The 16,803-nt window shown below is 39.5% G+C and overlaps 1 protein-coding gene across 2 annotated transcripts in view; it reads left to right on the top strand.

Annotated features, from left to right (window-relative positions):
* The window catches only part of slc8a3 (solute carrier family 8 member 3), a 146,053-nt gene that overhangs the window by 118,867 nt on the left and 10,383 nt on the right, over nucleotides 1–16,803 (top strand). The window contains exons 4-6 of one of the 2 annotated variants that reach the window (XM_088648819.1): nucleotides 4,223–4,240; nucleotides 13,363–13,487; nucleotides 15,572–15,671. In XM_088648819.1, coding sequence (XP_088504945.1) covers nucleotides 4,223–4,240; nucleotides 13,363–13,487; nucleotides 15,572–15,671 — 243 coding nt within the window. The remainder of the gene's footprint in view (nucleotides 1–4,222; nucleotides 4,241–13,362; nucleotides 13,488–15,571; nucleotides 15,672–16,803) is intronic. The other variant, XM_088648820.1, reaches the window with a different exon arrangement.

Here is a 16,803-nt window from a genome sequence, read left to right as displayed (position 1 = left end):
ATTAGCCTACAAACAGTAACAGAAAAGACCTTTATAAAGCACACTCATTGATATAGAATATTTGGATTATTCTTGGGCTCCTGCACAAGCAGTGTGTGGCAGAATTACCAATGCTTCCCACAGTCACTCAGTATTTCAGTCTAGGATATGAGAATTGTCGGTTGTGTAGTTACTGTTGCCATGGATTCCTGCCCAGCCTATATCTAATTGGCCTTATTGAACCCTGTTGAATTTCAAGGCTTAGAAGCCCAGAAGAGAGAATCTCAGAGCAAGAGGATAGCAAAATAAAGACTGTCTTGGTTCAAATGGCCTCATGCTGGTAGGATGATGAACGTTGAAAGCAGTAATTGCCACGGAAAGCTCAGCGTGCATTTTCACTAAGCGCTCCTCGCACTAAGCCGTTGGAGAACAGGAGAGCAAAAATAATACATCCCTGACAAATCACTCGTGTCAGACAAAGTATTGATTGCACTGAGACTTTTCAAAATGCAGGATGGAGCAGAACACATAGAAGAAGCTCCCAGTTTCCCAGCCTCGACACACAAACAGCATACAAGACCAAACAAGAAAAGAAAGGTATTGTGTTGTTCCCTGTGTTTATATGGGTTCAAACCCATATACTGTAGGTCATTTTGAAAAGTAGTCCTTCTTCATCTGGGTAAAATGAAAAGTACAAATGGTATAGAAGTTGCAGAACCCTCTGTCAGCATATTCCTGCTTACATATTCATTAGATATAATTCAGAAGCCTTTTATGTCTATTTGAACAATGTGACCCTATATGGATTAAGAATGGCAGATCAAAAATCAGTATCATTCTTAGAGACCTCATGTTAGAAAGAATAATGTATTTTATCTTTTTAAATAGTAATGGGAATTTAAAACCCAAATAACTATTTTTTTCAGTTTCCCTGACTTCATTTAAAGATGAAACAAAAAACACACACTTTTCTCTACTTTTTTGCTGCTGGGATTCCAGTCTAATCATCTTATGGCTTATGCCTTTTGATATGAAGAAGTCCAGGTGATTAGCCCCTTAATTCCATAATAGATCCTGTTGAATTGAATCTGTTACTAAGTGAAATCTGCAGAGCAGCAAAAGAAAGATATCTCTTTGGAGGTGTGCAAAAGGTGACATCCTATTAGAGAAATCACAAGAATAGTAGCGACCACAGAGCAAGATGACAGAGAGCATTGATTTGCCAAACGCTGGCAGGTGAATTTTCTTTCCAGTCAACTTTCCAGTGAGGGTTCAGCGATTTGTTCCTTAAATTAGTGCATATTCTCTTCACCTCCCAAACATTTTCGAAGAGATTGATGGTTTTTGGGCCACACCACCATATGGTGGTTTTGTTTGCAGACTTGTTTTTTGAAGTATATTCTGGCACCTTTCAGGACCTCCCTTCCACTGGTCCTAAATTCACAATTTGGTATATAATAATGACAACAAAGAACGTGTTTACTTTAACAACACAGTCTGCACTGAAAGAGTTTATTCTGGCCTCTACACAGCAGTTATTTCCACTGAGGCTACAGCATTACTAGATAATGTGTGTCAAAATGTTAATTAGGAAGCTGGGTTTTGTAGCTTTCCAGAGAGTGCAGAACTCCACCATTACTCAGGAAGAAAGATGGTGTTCAAGGGAATCTGATTTAGTGATTTTAATTAGAGAAACCTAGGGTGTCGGTGATCAGGCTTTGTGTTTCTCATTGAAGACACCCCCTCACGCACATCTCTGCTCTCCTGTTCTACTGCTATCAAAAGTATTTTCACTCTTTTCTTTTCCTTCTTTTTATGCAGAATCAATTATATGATGTTTTTAAACTGAAATGTTAGCCACTGCTACCCCTGCAAGATCTATATTGTCTACAAAAGCTTTTATGTTTGTGGATATGTAGGGAGTCACAAATTAGGTTAATGATAGGAAACACCTGATATTGTGTCAATTGGATTTGATTGGTAAATGTGATGGATCAGGTGCTACAACACTTCATATTGGCTGCTCATGTATTGTTTACCTTGTGATTTTGCGATCATTTATCTCTTACAAAGCAGTATTAAGAACAAAGTTGTTACAATGGTAGACAATACTAGCAGAGGCTTTGATTAAATTGTTGATACTCCTGCCATAGATATTGTGTAACTCCTGATTGTGTCTAAGAAGTCTAAATCATTTGTACAGATTAGCCTAGGTCAGGGCAATGATGAGCTAAAATTAGATACAGTTAGATTTGGGACTTAGAGTGGAAGATTGTTATTCTATCTGAGAGCTGTGAGTGCACGGAGCTGAAATGGCAAATTTTACTGTGGACTGATTCAATGGTAGGGAATGTATTGAGGTGTTCAGTCAAAACTGACTCCAGAAACTGAATCAGTAAGAGACATCTTGGGTCTGATTCTTGTTTGCTTCCATTACTTTAGAACCAGCATGAACCTAGCACCTTAATACTGTAGATTGTATTTTAGTCCATTTATTTTAGGCAACATGCGCAGGGATGGCAAAATTATATCTGTGAACTTTATGGCAGGGTAAATGCTTGATTTTTGCCCTTAATCCACAGACCTGCTGTTAATATCCATCTGTTTTCAAGCCATTTCATCCAGTTCACGATTGCTGGGGGGAGCCAGAGTCTATCCCAGCAAGCAAGGGATCAAAAGTGGGGTACACCCTGGACAGGATGCCAGTCCATCTCAGGGCACACAGACACAAAAACATTCAACCACTCACAGCAGGGCCAATTTTCCCAAAAGACAATTAACCTACAAGTATGTTTTTGAACTCTAAGAGGAAACTGGAGCACTAGCGCAAAACCTGCTGTTAATAATCAACATTTAAAGTGCATGCAGGTCCCTCATCAATTAAATTTCTTTGCTTAATTACTCCGACTAGATATAATTTTAAAAATCAGTCTCCTGGAAGAATAGATTTCATGAGAAAAAACATTAATTGTTTCAGTTATTGTTTCTATCCTGCATGATATTATTGCAATATATTATTGCAAACTTGGCCACATTCACATTCCTCTCTTCTGGGTTTTAGAATCCATTTTGAAGCAGTGTGGCACAAATTTCAGTTAAAAAAATTCAAAAAAACCTCAGTGAGTTGCTGCAATTAGCACATTTTACAGTGATGATTAAAAGAACATTATCTTCCATTTAGAGGCTCTGTGAAAAATCTCATGTCACAGACAGACCAGTTAAAATGGAGTTCATAACCGTTCTCTCAAGTCAATGCGGTTGATAATATATTTTAAAAATGTTTGCAAAGTGTTCATTAGAAAAGAGCTGTCTTCTGTGATTCATCCCATCTGTCCTTTTGTTTTACTGCTGAAAAAAAGAGCAGATACTTCAGAGAGTGTCATGACAAGAGATGTTTGTTAAAGGGTTTCCTGGCATAGTTACAGTATATTTTTAGAAATACCTTAAGCTTTGTTTGAGTTCAAGCGAAGTGAACTGCTTAAACAAGCAGGGCTCCATTGTAGACTAACAGGAATGGGTGACCATTGTTCTCAGTGTCTTGTGGGAGTTTGCTTACCTGGAAGAAACAGGTAATGCAGAGCACTCCTTACTCTCCCAGCATCTCTCCTAGCTTTCATTTCACCTTTAAGTGGGTGAAGCATTTCTAATGTCAATATGTCCTCTCTTGGACACATTTCGTGCCCCATTTTCTGCTATCCAGTTGCTTAAAATATATATTGTATAACTGATCAGGGCACAGTCCCATTAAAGTTTCTGGCACAGAGAATAAAGACAAATGTGGGCAGGAGCTTACAAATATGCACTCAACTTTAAATAAGTACTAAATATGTGATAGTATTGAAGTCTAAATTTCAGTAAAGGCAACAATGAAAGGCTCCAATCCACTGTACTTCCAATGACAACCATGCCCTTTTTTCTAATCCCAGAGATTGAGCTGTGCTGCAGTGTGCACGTAGTCTCTGTGCCACACAACCTTTCTCGGCCCTCTCTGGATCCTTTTTAATGATTCCTCTGCCTTGCAGACCCTTTCCACGCCCACTGGCTTTTCCCACAGAGAATCAGTCTCATCCTAAATACAGAGCTGTTTTTTGGTTGCCAGCAATGGAAAATTTCCCTCTGCATATTTGAGCTTATTAGGAATTTAACATCTATCATCCTTTCTGGTCCTTCAGCTGTGATTGATCTTTCCTTTTCTCTCTTTCTCCTTGTTTTTTTTTTTATGGTTGACCTCCAACCCCTGCAGCTCTCCTCCTGACACAAGGTAAGCGCTCTGGTGTCATTTCACTATACTGTCGCTCATCTGTCTGCACCAGTTTCTTTTTTTGTGTCTAAAGAGTGATCTGTGTAATTCTGCAGTCGTTGCGGTTAAGTGCTGATCTTCCCTGGTTGCAGGTATGGCATGCAGCTGGACTTGATTGTGCTAACTGGGGAAAGGGGGCTGTGTGAAAATAGTTGTGCAGTAGTGTAGTTGTACTTGCTTTTAAGGTCAGTGACTTGCATCGGCCAGCAAGGAGTATACATTTACCACCAAGTGAAGAAAGGAATGGACCCTTTACACAAAAACCAAATGAAAATCTGACTGAACGTCTTTAGATCATTGTAGCACTCTTTGGCCTTTTATGGGCTTGCGGTAGCATTGATCTCGAGATCTGTTCCTGCAGCAGGTGAAAGCAGATATTCTAGAGATTTTTTCACACCTCATTCCACCTGAATCATTCAGACTGATACAGTGCACAGGCCTTCAAAAGGTTACAGGTGAATTAATGCCTTTGCCTTGTACAGTTTCTCATAGCAATTTACTGCACTCATGCCATCAGTTTATTGGAGTTGGAACGTGGAGAAGTAAAATCTATAACCCTTTGACCAAACAGCGCCTGTCTTTTCTCAGTCCTGAAATAGCTTGTGTAACTAAAGGCTACAACATGGCCGATAAAGGAAGAGAATTAGGAATATTGTTTTAAATCCTAAAACTGTACTGCTACCACTTTCCAGGTCACCTCCTTCAAAATCTGGACTCAATTTTCAGGTACATTAACTCAGCGATTATCACAGCACAGGAAATTTACAATCGGCTGCTGGAATCATGACCCTTTCTTGGTGATGTTCACACTAGCTTGACCACAACAGCCAAGCCTATTTCCTGTCAACAGCCTAACTGCTGCTAGTGAAATGATCAGCTCCACCCCATTTGAGTGATCAGTTTTAATTATCACATATGCAGTGATAGAGATCATCAAACCACTTTACATTGTCCTAATATTTTATTATGTATCAAGCAGCACATTAACATGCAAATTATACCTAAATATACCAAATTCATAATCTAGTAATCATGATCAATGTCCTTCTCTGTGTTCAATCATGTTCCATATGTGCGCAGTTAAATTCCACAATGCACACTCTGAATTGTCAAAAGAAACTTAATAAACCTCTTGTTCAGCTGCCATCTAATTTCTCTACAGCACAGCTTGGCTCTAACCTTTTTTCTACAAATCATATGCATTCAGTTGAGGTGAAGTCAGTCCTTAACTATGGGTGAGAGTGATACAGAGACTCTTTCATGGATTTAGCAACAGCAGTCTGAGCATCTTCATACCCATTACCCCTCTCCACAAAAATATCTTCACACAATCATGACAAAATTCCTACTTTGATAATTTGATCATTTCTCAAAATCAATACTTTTATCTACAAGAGCAGTGATGCAGTGTGCCTCCACAGCCATTGAGATGGATTCAGAGATGTGAACCATTGAACAGTGTCTTGACAAATCTTTCCTCCTACCGTTATTTATGACAATACTTTTACTGACCAGATGGATAAAAATGAAAATTTCACAAGGGTTAAAACAGTGCATTTCAAAGAGGAACTATTATTTTTATGTGTTTATTGTACTAGCTACTATTGTACTAGATAACAAATTTTCATTCATGATAAAGAAGGGCTCTTCTTAATTATCTAAGCATTATAAGTCTTTCAAAAAAGAAACAACCATCTAAATAGACAAAACTTTATTCAAGAAACTTTAAAATAATTCATACAGGGAGGAGGGATTACACCATTCTGATGGGGTTTTTTTAATCGAGAACTTTTGAAGAGCAAATTGGAAGATTTGAAAAAAATACCATCATATATCACTCGTGATGGTGACATGAATCACATCCTGACAGGTTTTTAAAGTTAAGTCTAGTGCATTCATTTTCATGCCTCTGGGTTTTTATTCGGTAAAGCGGATGCGATTCCCTGGGGCTGTTGTGTGACTGACATTAATCAAAGCTGCTGGAAGAACGCCTCTCTCCAGACCTTTCCTTGATGGACTCACCTGCCATTGGTACTGTATTTTCCCATTGGCGACCTCTCCTCCAGGGAAAAGCCCTGTGCAACATGCCGACTGACTTTGGAAGTTTAAAAACGTGCCAGGATGTGAACACCAGAACCGACTGGAGCAGAAGTGTCCTGGAAGCAGTGTGGCACAGTGCTAAGTATTCCGGACATGTAATTGGGAGGCTGTAGTTCCAATGAATGAGACCCTGCTGTTGTACCCTTGAGCAAGGCACGTCATTCACATTGTTTCAGTAACATGTCCAGCTAAATAAATGGGTACAAAATTGGTACAAAAGTAAATCACTTGGATGAAAACATAATAAATGTACAATAGGAATCCAGAGTTTTATAATGGATGCACTCTTTGAAAAGCCTTTCACATTTTAAATTTTCAAGAAATGCCGACCTTATGGTGTATTAATAAATAATTTGCCACCACACAGCATACAGAACAGCATATAACTACACACTCAGTTGTTCAGTTAGATCCTAATAAGAGAAAGAGACAAATATGCAGAGTATAGTTGGCGTAGCTCGCCTGGCTGAGGGAACTTGGAAGCTTTACAGAAAGGATCAGGCTGGCCACACACCCCCTGCCCTACCCGTTTGTATTGCAAGGATTGAGCCAGGGAGGACAGGGGTGTAGATGGGGTAGCGGAATGGGTACAAGAGTGATAAAGTGTGGGAAGTCCCAGATGCAGACGGGTGAGCAGATGTACAGGTATGTGAGATTAGGATTTATCCTTGCTCCCAAATTGCTCTTACACCTTCATTGTAATTCCATTAGTTGGCTTTGATCCAGTTGTTTGAGGATTAATTCTCACTTGTTTTTATTCCTTAACTAATTAATTTTGTATCACAACTAGCTCCAGTAGTAGAATTAGCATAATTCGGCATTGAGGCAAACCGACTGTGCATTACTAAGATACCCTAGCTCATTGAGTACCACATTTGCAACTGTTAGAGTGCAGGTGATGCAGAACACTCAAAGAGGTGCAGAAGGCAGACAGTTGCTTTTTGCCATGTGAGTCTCATCAGGCATGTTGTGTCTAACCCAAAAGGATTCCCCGCAGAACGTAATAAAACTATCTTTCAATTCAGCTGTTAATTGAAGCAGACTAGACTTTTCCTTTTGTGTAGTTTTGTCTCTGAGTAGAGTTCAGCCACAATTCACAATTGTACAAGTCACAGTTGTATCTGAATATGCTTCATCATATTTTATTGTATTCGAAGACTGTTACAGTACTGAATGTGCTCTTAAAATCAGAAGGAAAAGCAAAAACCCTTGCTGGCTAAAATATTAGGAATCCCCTATAGAATAGTGCGTCCTCCGAGTCAGAAGAGCTCAGACTGGGGGAGCAGTGTATTCCAGTAGGTTCTGATGTATTTGGAGGCCAAGGCTGCACCATTCTTGGAGCTGAATCACCTTTGGTTGCAGTTGTGATGGGGGTAATGGTGTGTGGGATTGAATTGCACATTTCACTGGTTCCAGCAGTTGTAACTAAGATCAATATCTGGGGATTGTTCTGGCCAGACAACGCAGTAGAAGCCTGTCTCATGCTCCTTAAACCAACCATAAATTGTCTATTACTAGCAGAGTCTCTGCATTTGGTTTATATAATTAATTTATAATATGTGCTTGTTTGTCCCACTGTGAAATTTCAGTGATGTGTCTTTCATACTAGCAAACACAAGAGGAAGTAAAGGGAATTATGGCGGTATAGCAGTAGTGGGGCCCTGGGTTCAATTCCGGACCTGGGGTTCTGTTGATGTGGAGTCTGTATGTTCTTTCTATGTTCCTACTGTAGGTGCTCTGGTGTCTTCCCACTGTCCAAAGACATACTGGTAGGTTAATAGGCTTCACAAAAAATTGACCCTGGTGTTAGTCAGGTGTTTGTTCCTGTGTGTGCTCTGAGATGGCCTGGCGTCCCATCCAAGTTGTATCCCATCCCATCCCGTCTCATACCCATTGCTTATCAGAATAGGCCCTGGCTGCCCTGCGACCCTGAACTGAACCCAGGGCCCCAGCGCTGTGAGGCAGCAATGCAAACCACTGTGCCACCCTGCTGCCCGACAAAAACAGCTGGCGACTCTAAATTAAGCAAGAAAAAAATAGCAAAGTCAGTGGGAAGTGTCAGAGCTGAAAGAGAAGAGGTCCACCTGCCGTTATTAAAGGGTGGCAGAAGATCTGTAGTTCATGAAAAAGATCTTAAAATTGTGTTCCAGGGAGTGTCCATTGAACCATGGAGTGTGTTCTGAAGTGCAATGGCTCGCTAAATATTTGATAAATCACGTACTCATAGCCTAGCAGTCAGTAAGAACCAGTTCATGGAAGAGATGACAGTCATTCTCTGGTGGGGACGGGCCTCTGGGGAACCAGCAAAAAGGCAATTAATGAATAAATGATGTATTGTCTAAGGACTGGGCAAAGAAATCACGAGGCATAGCTGGGTGGGCACCTGGGATTGTCTTAAGCTTTGTTTTTCTAACTTTAATGAATCTCTTTTGAAATCCAAATTGAGGCATCCAGTCAGCAGGCACCTTTTATGTCTGTCTGATTTTTGGCTTTCACTGTGAAACAGACAAAAGGTCACATAATGAGTCTGTGAATAAGCACACTGTTGTAGATGACAAGAGTCCCTGCAGCTGCACGCAGTGGTGCAGGTGAATGAAGTTAGCACTTTAATCAGGTACAGTGCTTAATATTTGTGTCTCTTTACATACAAATTATTAAAATATTTTCCCTCTTTCTGCTGCCAAGGATGAAATATGGAATAAAATAATTGGCTGTATTAAATACAGTGCGAAAGTGAAGTACCATGACTGATGTGATGCAGAGGCAACAGTCTTCACTCACTCTTAGTACTGTGTGTGCCCAATCTATGTGACAAATGTATCTTCTGATTCATTTACTAAAGGATAGGACAGTTTGTCCCAAGGGAGAAACCAGCTCCTTATCTGGCTTCATTCAAACAGTGCAAAGGTTTGTAAAAGTTCTTTAGGGTAGAAAGAAAGAACTTAAAAATGCTAGATTGCCTGGTGCTAGTGTATGCCTTCTCAGTAATACCTATTTTACTTGCAAAATCTTGCTGCAAGTCCTATCCATTAGACTTTAAGAGCTAGCATGGTATAATGCAAAAATACTCAAATTAAAATAAAAATAAAAACTAAAATCCATCCATTTTCTTACCACTTCTTGATTTCAAGCGTTTGCAGGGAGCTGGAACCTATCCCAGCAAGCAATGGACACAAGGCGAGATACACCCTGAACGGGACTTCAGTCCATCACACGGCAGACCCACTCAAACTCAGACACACACAGGGCCAATTTTCCCAAAAGCCAGTTAACCTTCCAGTACCAAGGGAGGGAACCGAAAACTCATGTGAACACAGGGAGAAAATAAAAACTTCTCACTGCACCACCATGCCTCTGGAACCCTACCCCTGATTTAAATGATTATGTTTACTCTGCTTTGACATTTTTAGAGGAGAGTTTGTGATTTTCATGAGCTTTCTATTATGATTAAGGGACTGCCTCAAATTCCATTAGACACTGCCCCCTTGTGGTTTCAAAAGAAAACTAATGTTCACATTTACAGTAAAACATTTTACTATGGATTCAAAACTTAAATACTTCTAAAGCAGGGGTGCCCAACCTTTTTTAATGCAAGATCTACTTTTTCATTTGCCAGTCCAGCGCGATCTACCAATGTGAATTTGAAGCTCCGATATAAGAAAAACAGACTGTGGGCACATCAGTACAATAATGATACCAATAAACTCATGCTACAGTGAACAAGTAATGTTCCCCATTTTAGAAAAAAGAATATCCTATCTTAATGTGAGCATTGGCACTGAGAAGCTTACTTGAGAACACTTGTATTTTTTTAACGTGTTGACACTTCTGATCATGTCGGTTAAATTTTTATTTTGTCCCTGCAGCTCGACATTCAGCAGTTAATTTAAGTCTGTGAGCAATGCTAAATCCAGAATCCTCTAATTGGGCATATTCACCATGTTTAGAAGACTTGAGAAACTCTTTGATTTCAGGCAACAGCTGTCTGAACCTTGCCAAAAATGTTTGTTTTTGAAATCTCCAAAGAGCAAGTCAGCAGCCTCAGCAATCGCTTTTTTTATTACTTCTCGATCCCTGCATGACTTTTTGTGTTTAGCCAGGACGTGGCTCACACGGAATGATGCGATGATTGCCGCTTTCCCTCTTGTATGAGGCCTCGTGAAAACCGACTGCTGCTAGTTGAGATTTTAATTTTTCTACTTTTCTTCATCCTAACTCACTTTTAGCGGGAGAGTCCACATCATAGGTTTTCTGTGCAGTTTTGAAATGTTCTATATTTCCCTTTTTAGAGTAGACGCTAGCATTGCAGATTTGAATGCGAAAGTACAAAAAAATAATCATGCTCCCTTTCCTTGTGGTAATGGTAAGTTTTGGGTCTCTTTGCTTAATCATTTTTGCTACACTACAAGTCTGTACGGCCAGTCTGTTTCGCTCCACAACGCACTGTAGCGAATGTGGAGTTCGTGCGGCAACAAGCAAGAGAACGTTCTTGGGTAGCACACACAACACTATTTACGGAGCTCCTGTGGCCTTTTTTTCAGTGTCATCCAGCACGCAGGGAAGAGACTTTACAACCCATTCGACAAGGGTTAAACACACACAAGGGCAGTAAAATGTATGACATTACATGCACAGATCTGAATGAATTTTTAGGCTATTGAAAAAAGAAACTAGTCAGATAGCCCATTTATTTTTTACCCAAACATTCTTGCAATCTATCAACTGGTTGGGCACCCCTGTTCTAAATGATCAAAGCAAGGAAAGAGATAAATGCAAAGTATGGTTAAAGCACATTATATACAAATATGTGCAAAACCTTTCTTATGCTTGGTTAGAAAGCTGTTTGTGAGTAAGGATTTCAGTATAAATTAGACAATTAAAAGTGTGAAGGCAGCAGGGTTAATAAATGGTAGAAATGATCATGTGTATGGGAACAATGTTATAATATGAGTGTCAAGGTCATTTAACCTGCCTTGGCACTGTGGTGCATGTGAATCTCCCCCTGCTTCTAATGTGCTTTGGAATTCTTTTGGGGGAAAAACACTCGATAAATGCAATTAATCAAATAATTACTAACTGACTTTAATATAGAATGCATTTATTTTTTTCAACATATACAGTACAGTAGAATAGCACTACTGTCAAGATACCAAGGAACTGTATACTAACGGATAAATGGGCCTGGTTCCCTTTTGTTTGCTCTGAATTCTGCTCAGTGTATGCTGAAATGAATTGCGTCTCTGGGTCGTTTCTTTGCAAAGAGTCCAAAATACAAAAATAGCAAATAATCCATGAACAATGCTGTGTCTTGAACCCAGTAGGCTGATATGTGATATTCGCTTGCTTTCCTGCAGTTCAGTTGATGAAGCTATTTTGTTCTAGATGGTCACTCATACTTTGTTGCATAAAACAGTATCTTGTCACAAGGCTGCATGTACTACATGTGTACCATTTATTATTCTACATTTAAGGGTTCTAATATACATTGCACTGCTACAGTAAATGTCAGAGAATGGTTCCATTGGATGATTCACCCAGTAAAAGGAATAGTGGATATGTACTGTAATACCTAAGGTTAGTAAAGTAGTAGCAGACCAGATCTTTTCCTTAGTGCACTGTGCTACAGGAAAGGAGTGTATATATAGGATAGAAGACTGGTGCAAAATGTCAGTTCAGGAAAACAAGAGTTTACAGGTGGTGTACAGACAATACAAAAACACACTTAACAGGTATTGCAAATCAAGCCACCAGAAGCTACACCCACGTGATACAGAGATATTTCAACTGCCATTGACTAAATGTCAACAGACATCTCTGAACATTTAATCAAATTAATGATGTTTTATTTCTACAGACCTCCTTAGAGGTGTAATGTTTGAATAGAACACAGCACATAATAGCACTAAACTCATCCTAAAGCAATACCGTGGCCCAAATAAACATACCTATCAAATCCTTTGACGTGAGTTTTACTTGTGCCAAAAATAACAGCTTTAAAACTAACGTCTTATTCTGTTGCCACCGCAGTGTTCACCCACTGGTAAATGGAGTCATGACAACTTTAATAGAACTAAATATACTGTATAAAAGTGCAGTCAGTGAGTAGGTGACAGTGAGTTTTTTTAAAACAGTTGTTGCTATGTCAGTAGTAATACCAAAACAATTTTTATTTCTCTGTCTTTTTCAAGAAACTTAAAGAGCTGTGCAATAGTGCACATGAAACACACAGTAGAAGCAAGAGAAAGGGTCCAGAAATCCATCTGTCCAAACCCAAGCAAATAGAGGGAAAACTTACAAACTCCATTTTATAAGAGAGCCGCCTTGGTCCAGAATTGAACTCAGGACCCCAGCACTGTGAAGCAGCAATGCTAACCACTGCACAACCGTGCTGCCTGGAACTAGAAATGAGAGGAGAACAAGTCCATAAATGTCAACAGTGAAACCAAGAGTAAAAACTGCTTTGCGCATTATGATCTTTAAATGGGAAGACAGGGCTTTAAGCCAGTTTTGAGCACATCGACTGTCACTGAGTTTCGAACGGATTTAGAGTTCCACAGATACTGTCCTGCACTTGAGGGAGTTCTATTGCCGCTGTGTGAAGCACGGTCTCCAATAGGGTGAGAAGGCCTGACTACGCTCATCTTAAAGTCCTTTAGATAATCCAGCGTTAGATTGTTCGGTTCTTGATACATGAGCAGGTGAACCCTAAAGTCAGTTCTGCATTTCGCTGGGTTGCAATGCAGTTTAAAGAAGATGGGAGTTATGCTGATGCTGGGTACATTTAGTTAGTACAAAAGTTGTAGAATTCTGAATATACTGAAGCCTTAGTTTGGTACTTCAGAAGAGATACAAGATAGTTAAAAGATATGGCGTTACAGTAGTCTAATCTTGATTAAATAAAGGAAGGGGTACTGTAGGTTTTTCATTATAAATAACTAGAACTAGAATGAGTAGTGGCATTACTCTCTGTTTTCCTCTCTCAGAGGCAGCTGACAGAAAGCTTAGTGTGGAAGAGGAAGAAGCGAAGAGGATTGCGGAGATGGGAAAGCCAGTTCTAGGGGAGCACCACAAGTTAGAGGTCATCATTGAGGAGTCGTACGAGTTCAAGGTGAGCGTTTCTCTGTTTGTCCTGCTGGAAATCTGTCGGTGCAGCATCAGAAACACTGTTCTGCCTTTTGTCTGTTTTGTTTATTGATCAGTTTATCAACTGATCTGCTTGCGGCAATACACGGTTGGCAGAGTGCATGTGCTGTCAATGTCCATGGAGGACCTGAGTTCCTGTTTCTTTGTTCAGCCTGAACAGAACCCCTTGCCCTTGGTTTGATGTTTTACCACAATGTTGACTAGTTAAATCAAAACTTTCAGTGTGCCTTATTCCAGACCACGGAGATTCAGTTCCTTTAACTAGTCTGGGTATGGCATTTCTGCAGTCACCTTGAGTTCTTCTGAGCTCTGTTCTGTGAAATCTGTCCAGGGTGACAATGTGACATTCTGCTGTCAAACTGGTTATTTAAATATTTATTTTTTCCATTGGAAACAGCTGCTCACACTATCATAACAGATTTGGTACAAAACACAACATCAACAACATTAACCCCTGCCCCCTGATTTGGCAGTGATACACTACTGGATTAAATTAACAGCTTTATCACTTTGTTATGAATATTACTGGATTTAATCAAGAAAAGATTTTATATCAGTAGCAATTAGATAATTCGATAATTTGATTCTCCAAATGCACTTAATCATAATTGCTTACACTTATATAGCGCTTTTCTGGACACTCAAAGCACTTTACAGGTAATGGGGACTCCCCTCCTCCACCACCAATGTGCAGCATCCACCTGGATGATGCAACAGTAGCCAAAGTGCACCAGTACACTCACCACACACCAGTTATCAGTGTGGAGGAGAACAGAGTGATGAAGCCAATTCATAGATGGGGATTATCAGGAGGCCATGACTGGTAAAGGCCAATGGGAAATTTGGCCAGGACAATGGGGTAACACCCCTACTTCTTTTGAGAAACACCCTGAGATTTTTAAAGACCACAGAGACTCAGGACTTTGGTTTTACGGCTTATCCAAAGGACGTCCCTTTTTACAGTATAGTGTCTAGATCAGCATACTGGGGCATTAGGACCCACGTAGACTGCAGGGTGAGCACCTAGCAGCAATCTTAGTTTTTTCCAGGAGTTCTCACATCCAGGTACTGTCCCAGCTCACACCAGCTTAGCTTCAGTGGGCTGTCAGCGGTGAGTTACAGGGTGATATGGCTACTGGCTTACGCTTCTAATGTAAACCTTAGAACTATCTGGGAACTACTATGAATCTACCTAGTTATTGGGGGAAAGATTGAAGTTAGTTTTCTTATTGTCAATCTAAATGTAATATTCTATTCCTTTTCAGCCATTTATCATAAAAATGGACAGCTATTGTGAAGCCTAAGGAAAAACAGACAATAACTTCATGACACAGTTTTTATTTTTATTAATATCATCATCTTCAGACAAAAATTAGTTACAAATGCTTGCTGATAGTCGGCTCTAACTCAAATCACTTAAAAAAATGTAATGGTCTGTTTCTTCCCTCTAGTGGTTTCCTTATTAATTGCAGGGCAGATATAGCACTCACTGTGTAGGTTCTTGGATGGTGTGTAGAGTATATCACACATAGAATATACCCTGCCTGGAAAAGAATGCACTGATTCTACTTGAAGTGCCTCCCGTCCCTCTACACTTGCAAGATAAACTTGTTGATTCCATAGTGTCTAGGTCCCAGTGTAAAATTGTAATTGTCTTTCTCTGTCTCTCTTCACAAAACAATTCTGGATTTTGTCTTGAATTTCAGTCAGGGTATTCTTGACATGCCATGTGATAGCTCCTCTGCTGATGACCTAAGCTGATTTATTATTGTCTGTTCAGAGCAACATTTACAAGCCGATTGATGATTGCCTATCCAGAGCACAGTAAACAAGCTGATTATTGATTGTTCTATATCTAGAGTATGGTGGACAAGCTAATTGATTATTGTCTATCCAGAGCACTGTAGATAAGCTGATCAATTGTTGTCTATCCAGAACATAGTAGACAAGTTGATTGATTATTAGGTATTTAGAGTACAGTGGAGAAGCTGATTAATTATTGTCTTTCGAGAGTGCAGTGGACAAGCTGATCAATTACTGTCTTTCCAGAGCACAGTGGACAAACTGATTAAGAAGACAAACCTGGCACTGGTAGTGGGCACTCACTCCTGGAGGGACCAGTTCATGGAGGCCATCACAGTCAGTGCAGGTATCCTCTCAGCAATGACACCCTGCATGTTTGATTTAACTGCAGTTTTGGGATCCTTTTCTAGAGAATGTTCCAGACAAGTCTAAAGTAAAGTAATGTTGTAGATGTGGACCATTGCAAGTGTTGTCAAGAATGGTTCAGAATGTTACATATAGAGGCAATAGTTGTGTCAAAGAGGTACACATATGCTCTGAAAACAGTCTGAGCATCTGGTTTTTGTGCTCTGCTAACACAAAATGTCTCTCAAACTTAAATTCAGTGCAAGGCTTTTAGTTCTCATGCTGAAAGCACAGCACAGCAGCACAGCAGTGGAACTGAAAATCTTAAACATCAAATGGTTAAATACTTTTTCTTGTTCTGGTTTAAGCTGTTTTCTAGGCATTCTGTTCAATGCACCTATACCAAAATGTTCTTTTTGTTTATAATTTATATTTGCTATAAAAGCATTGCCTGACTTCCAGATGCAAGACATATGCCACTATAACACACTGCAATATACTGTATTTTTGGTCATCTACTGTACTGTATGCCCTTTTAAATGGAGATATGTACACCAGGGTTTTATCAACTGTGATGAGCAAATGTACAGGCAGAATGTCAGTGGAATTTGTGCTGTGAATTCAGTTTTTAAACAGGGTAATGTTGTTCTGAGGAGCATATATCCTTTAAATTAATTGTATAAGGGATTTCTGATTCCAGGGTATTCCAAACCCTGCAACGGCCAAAAATACTTTGGGAAAAAGAGCTTCACTGATGTTCCATACCTTCCCATCTATCTCTCTAATGTGATATTTTACTTAAGAAAACTGGAGTTACCCAACCCAGTCATTCAGCCAGTTGAGTTATCAAATGCTCAAATGCATTTTCACCATTTTCAAACCTTTGCAGAACCCCTTAAAGACAGAGTGACAGAGACATGTAAATGTTAAAATATAAAATCAAGTAGTTTATTATATCATTAAAATGTATATGTTCATCACTCTATCTGACATTTGCAATTCTGTTTTTCATTGTCCATTTCAGAAGTCAAAAAGGGCTCATCAGGGCTTCTAAGAAATAGCAGTGTTATAAAAAATACATTTTTAAGATCACAGATCATCTGAAGAATTCTCAACAATTCAAAATGATTGAA

Source organism: Lepisosteus platostomus, chromosome 10, assembly GCF_059453375.1.
Source record: "Lepisosteus platostomus isolate fLepPlt1 chromosome 10, fLepPlt1.hap1, whole genome shotgun sequence".
Taxonomy (NCBI): Eukaryota; Metazoa; Chordata; class Actinopteri; order Semionotiformes; family Lepisosteidae; genus Lepisosteus; species Lepisosteus platostomus.
This window is presented reverse-complemented; position numbering and strand designations above follow the sequence as displayed.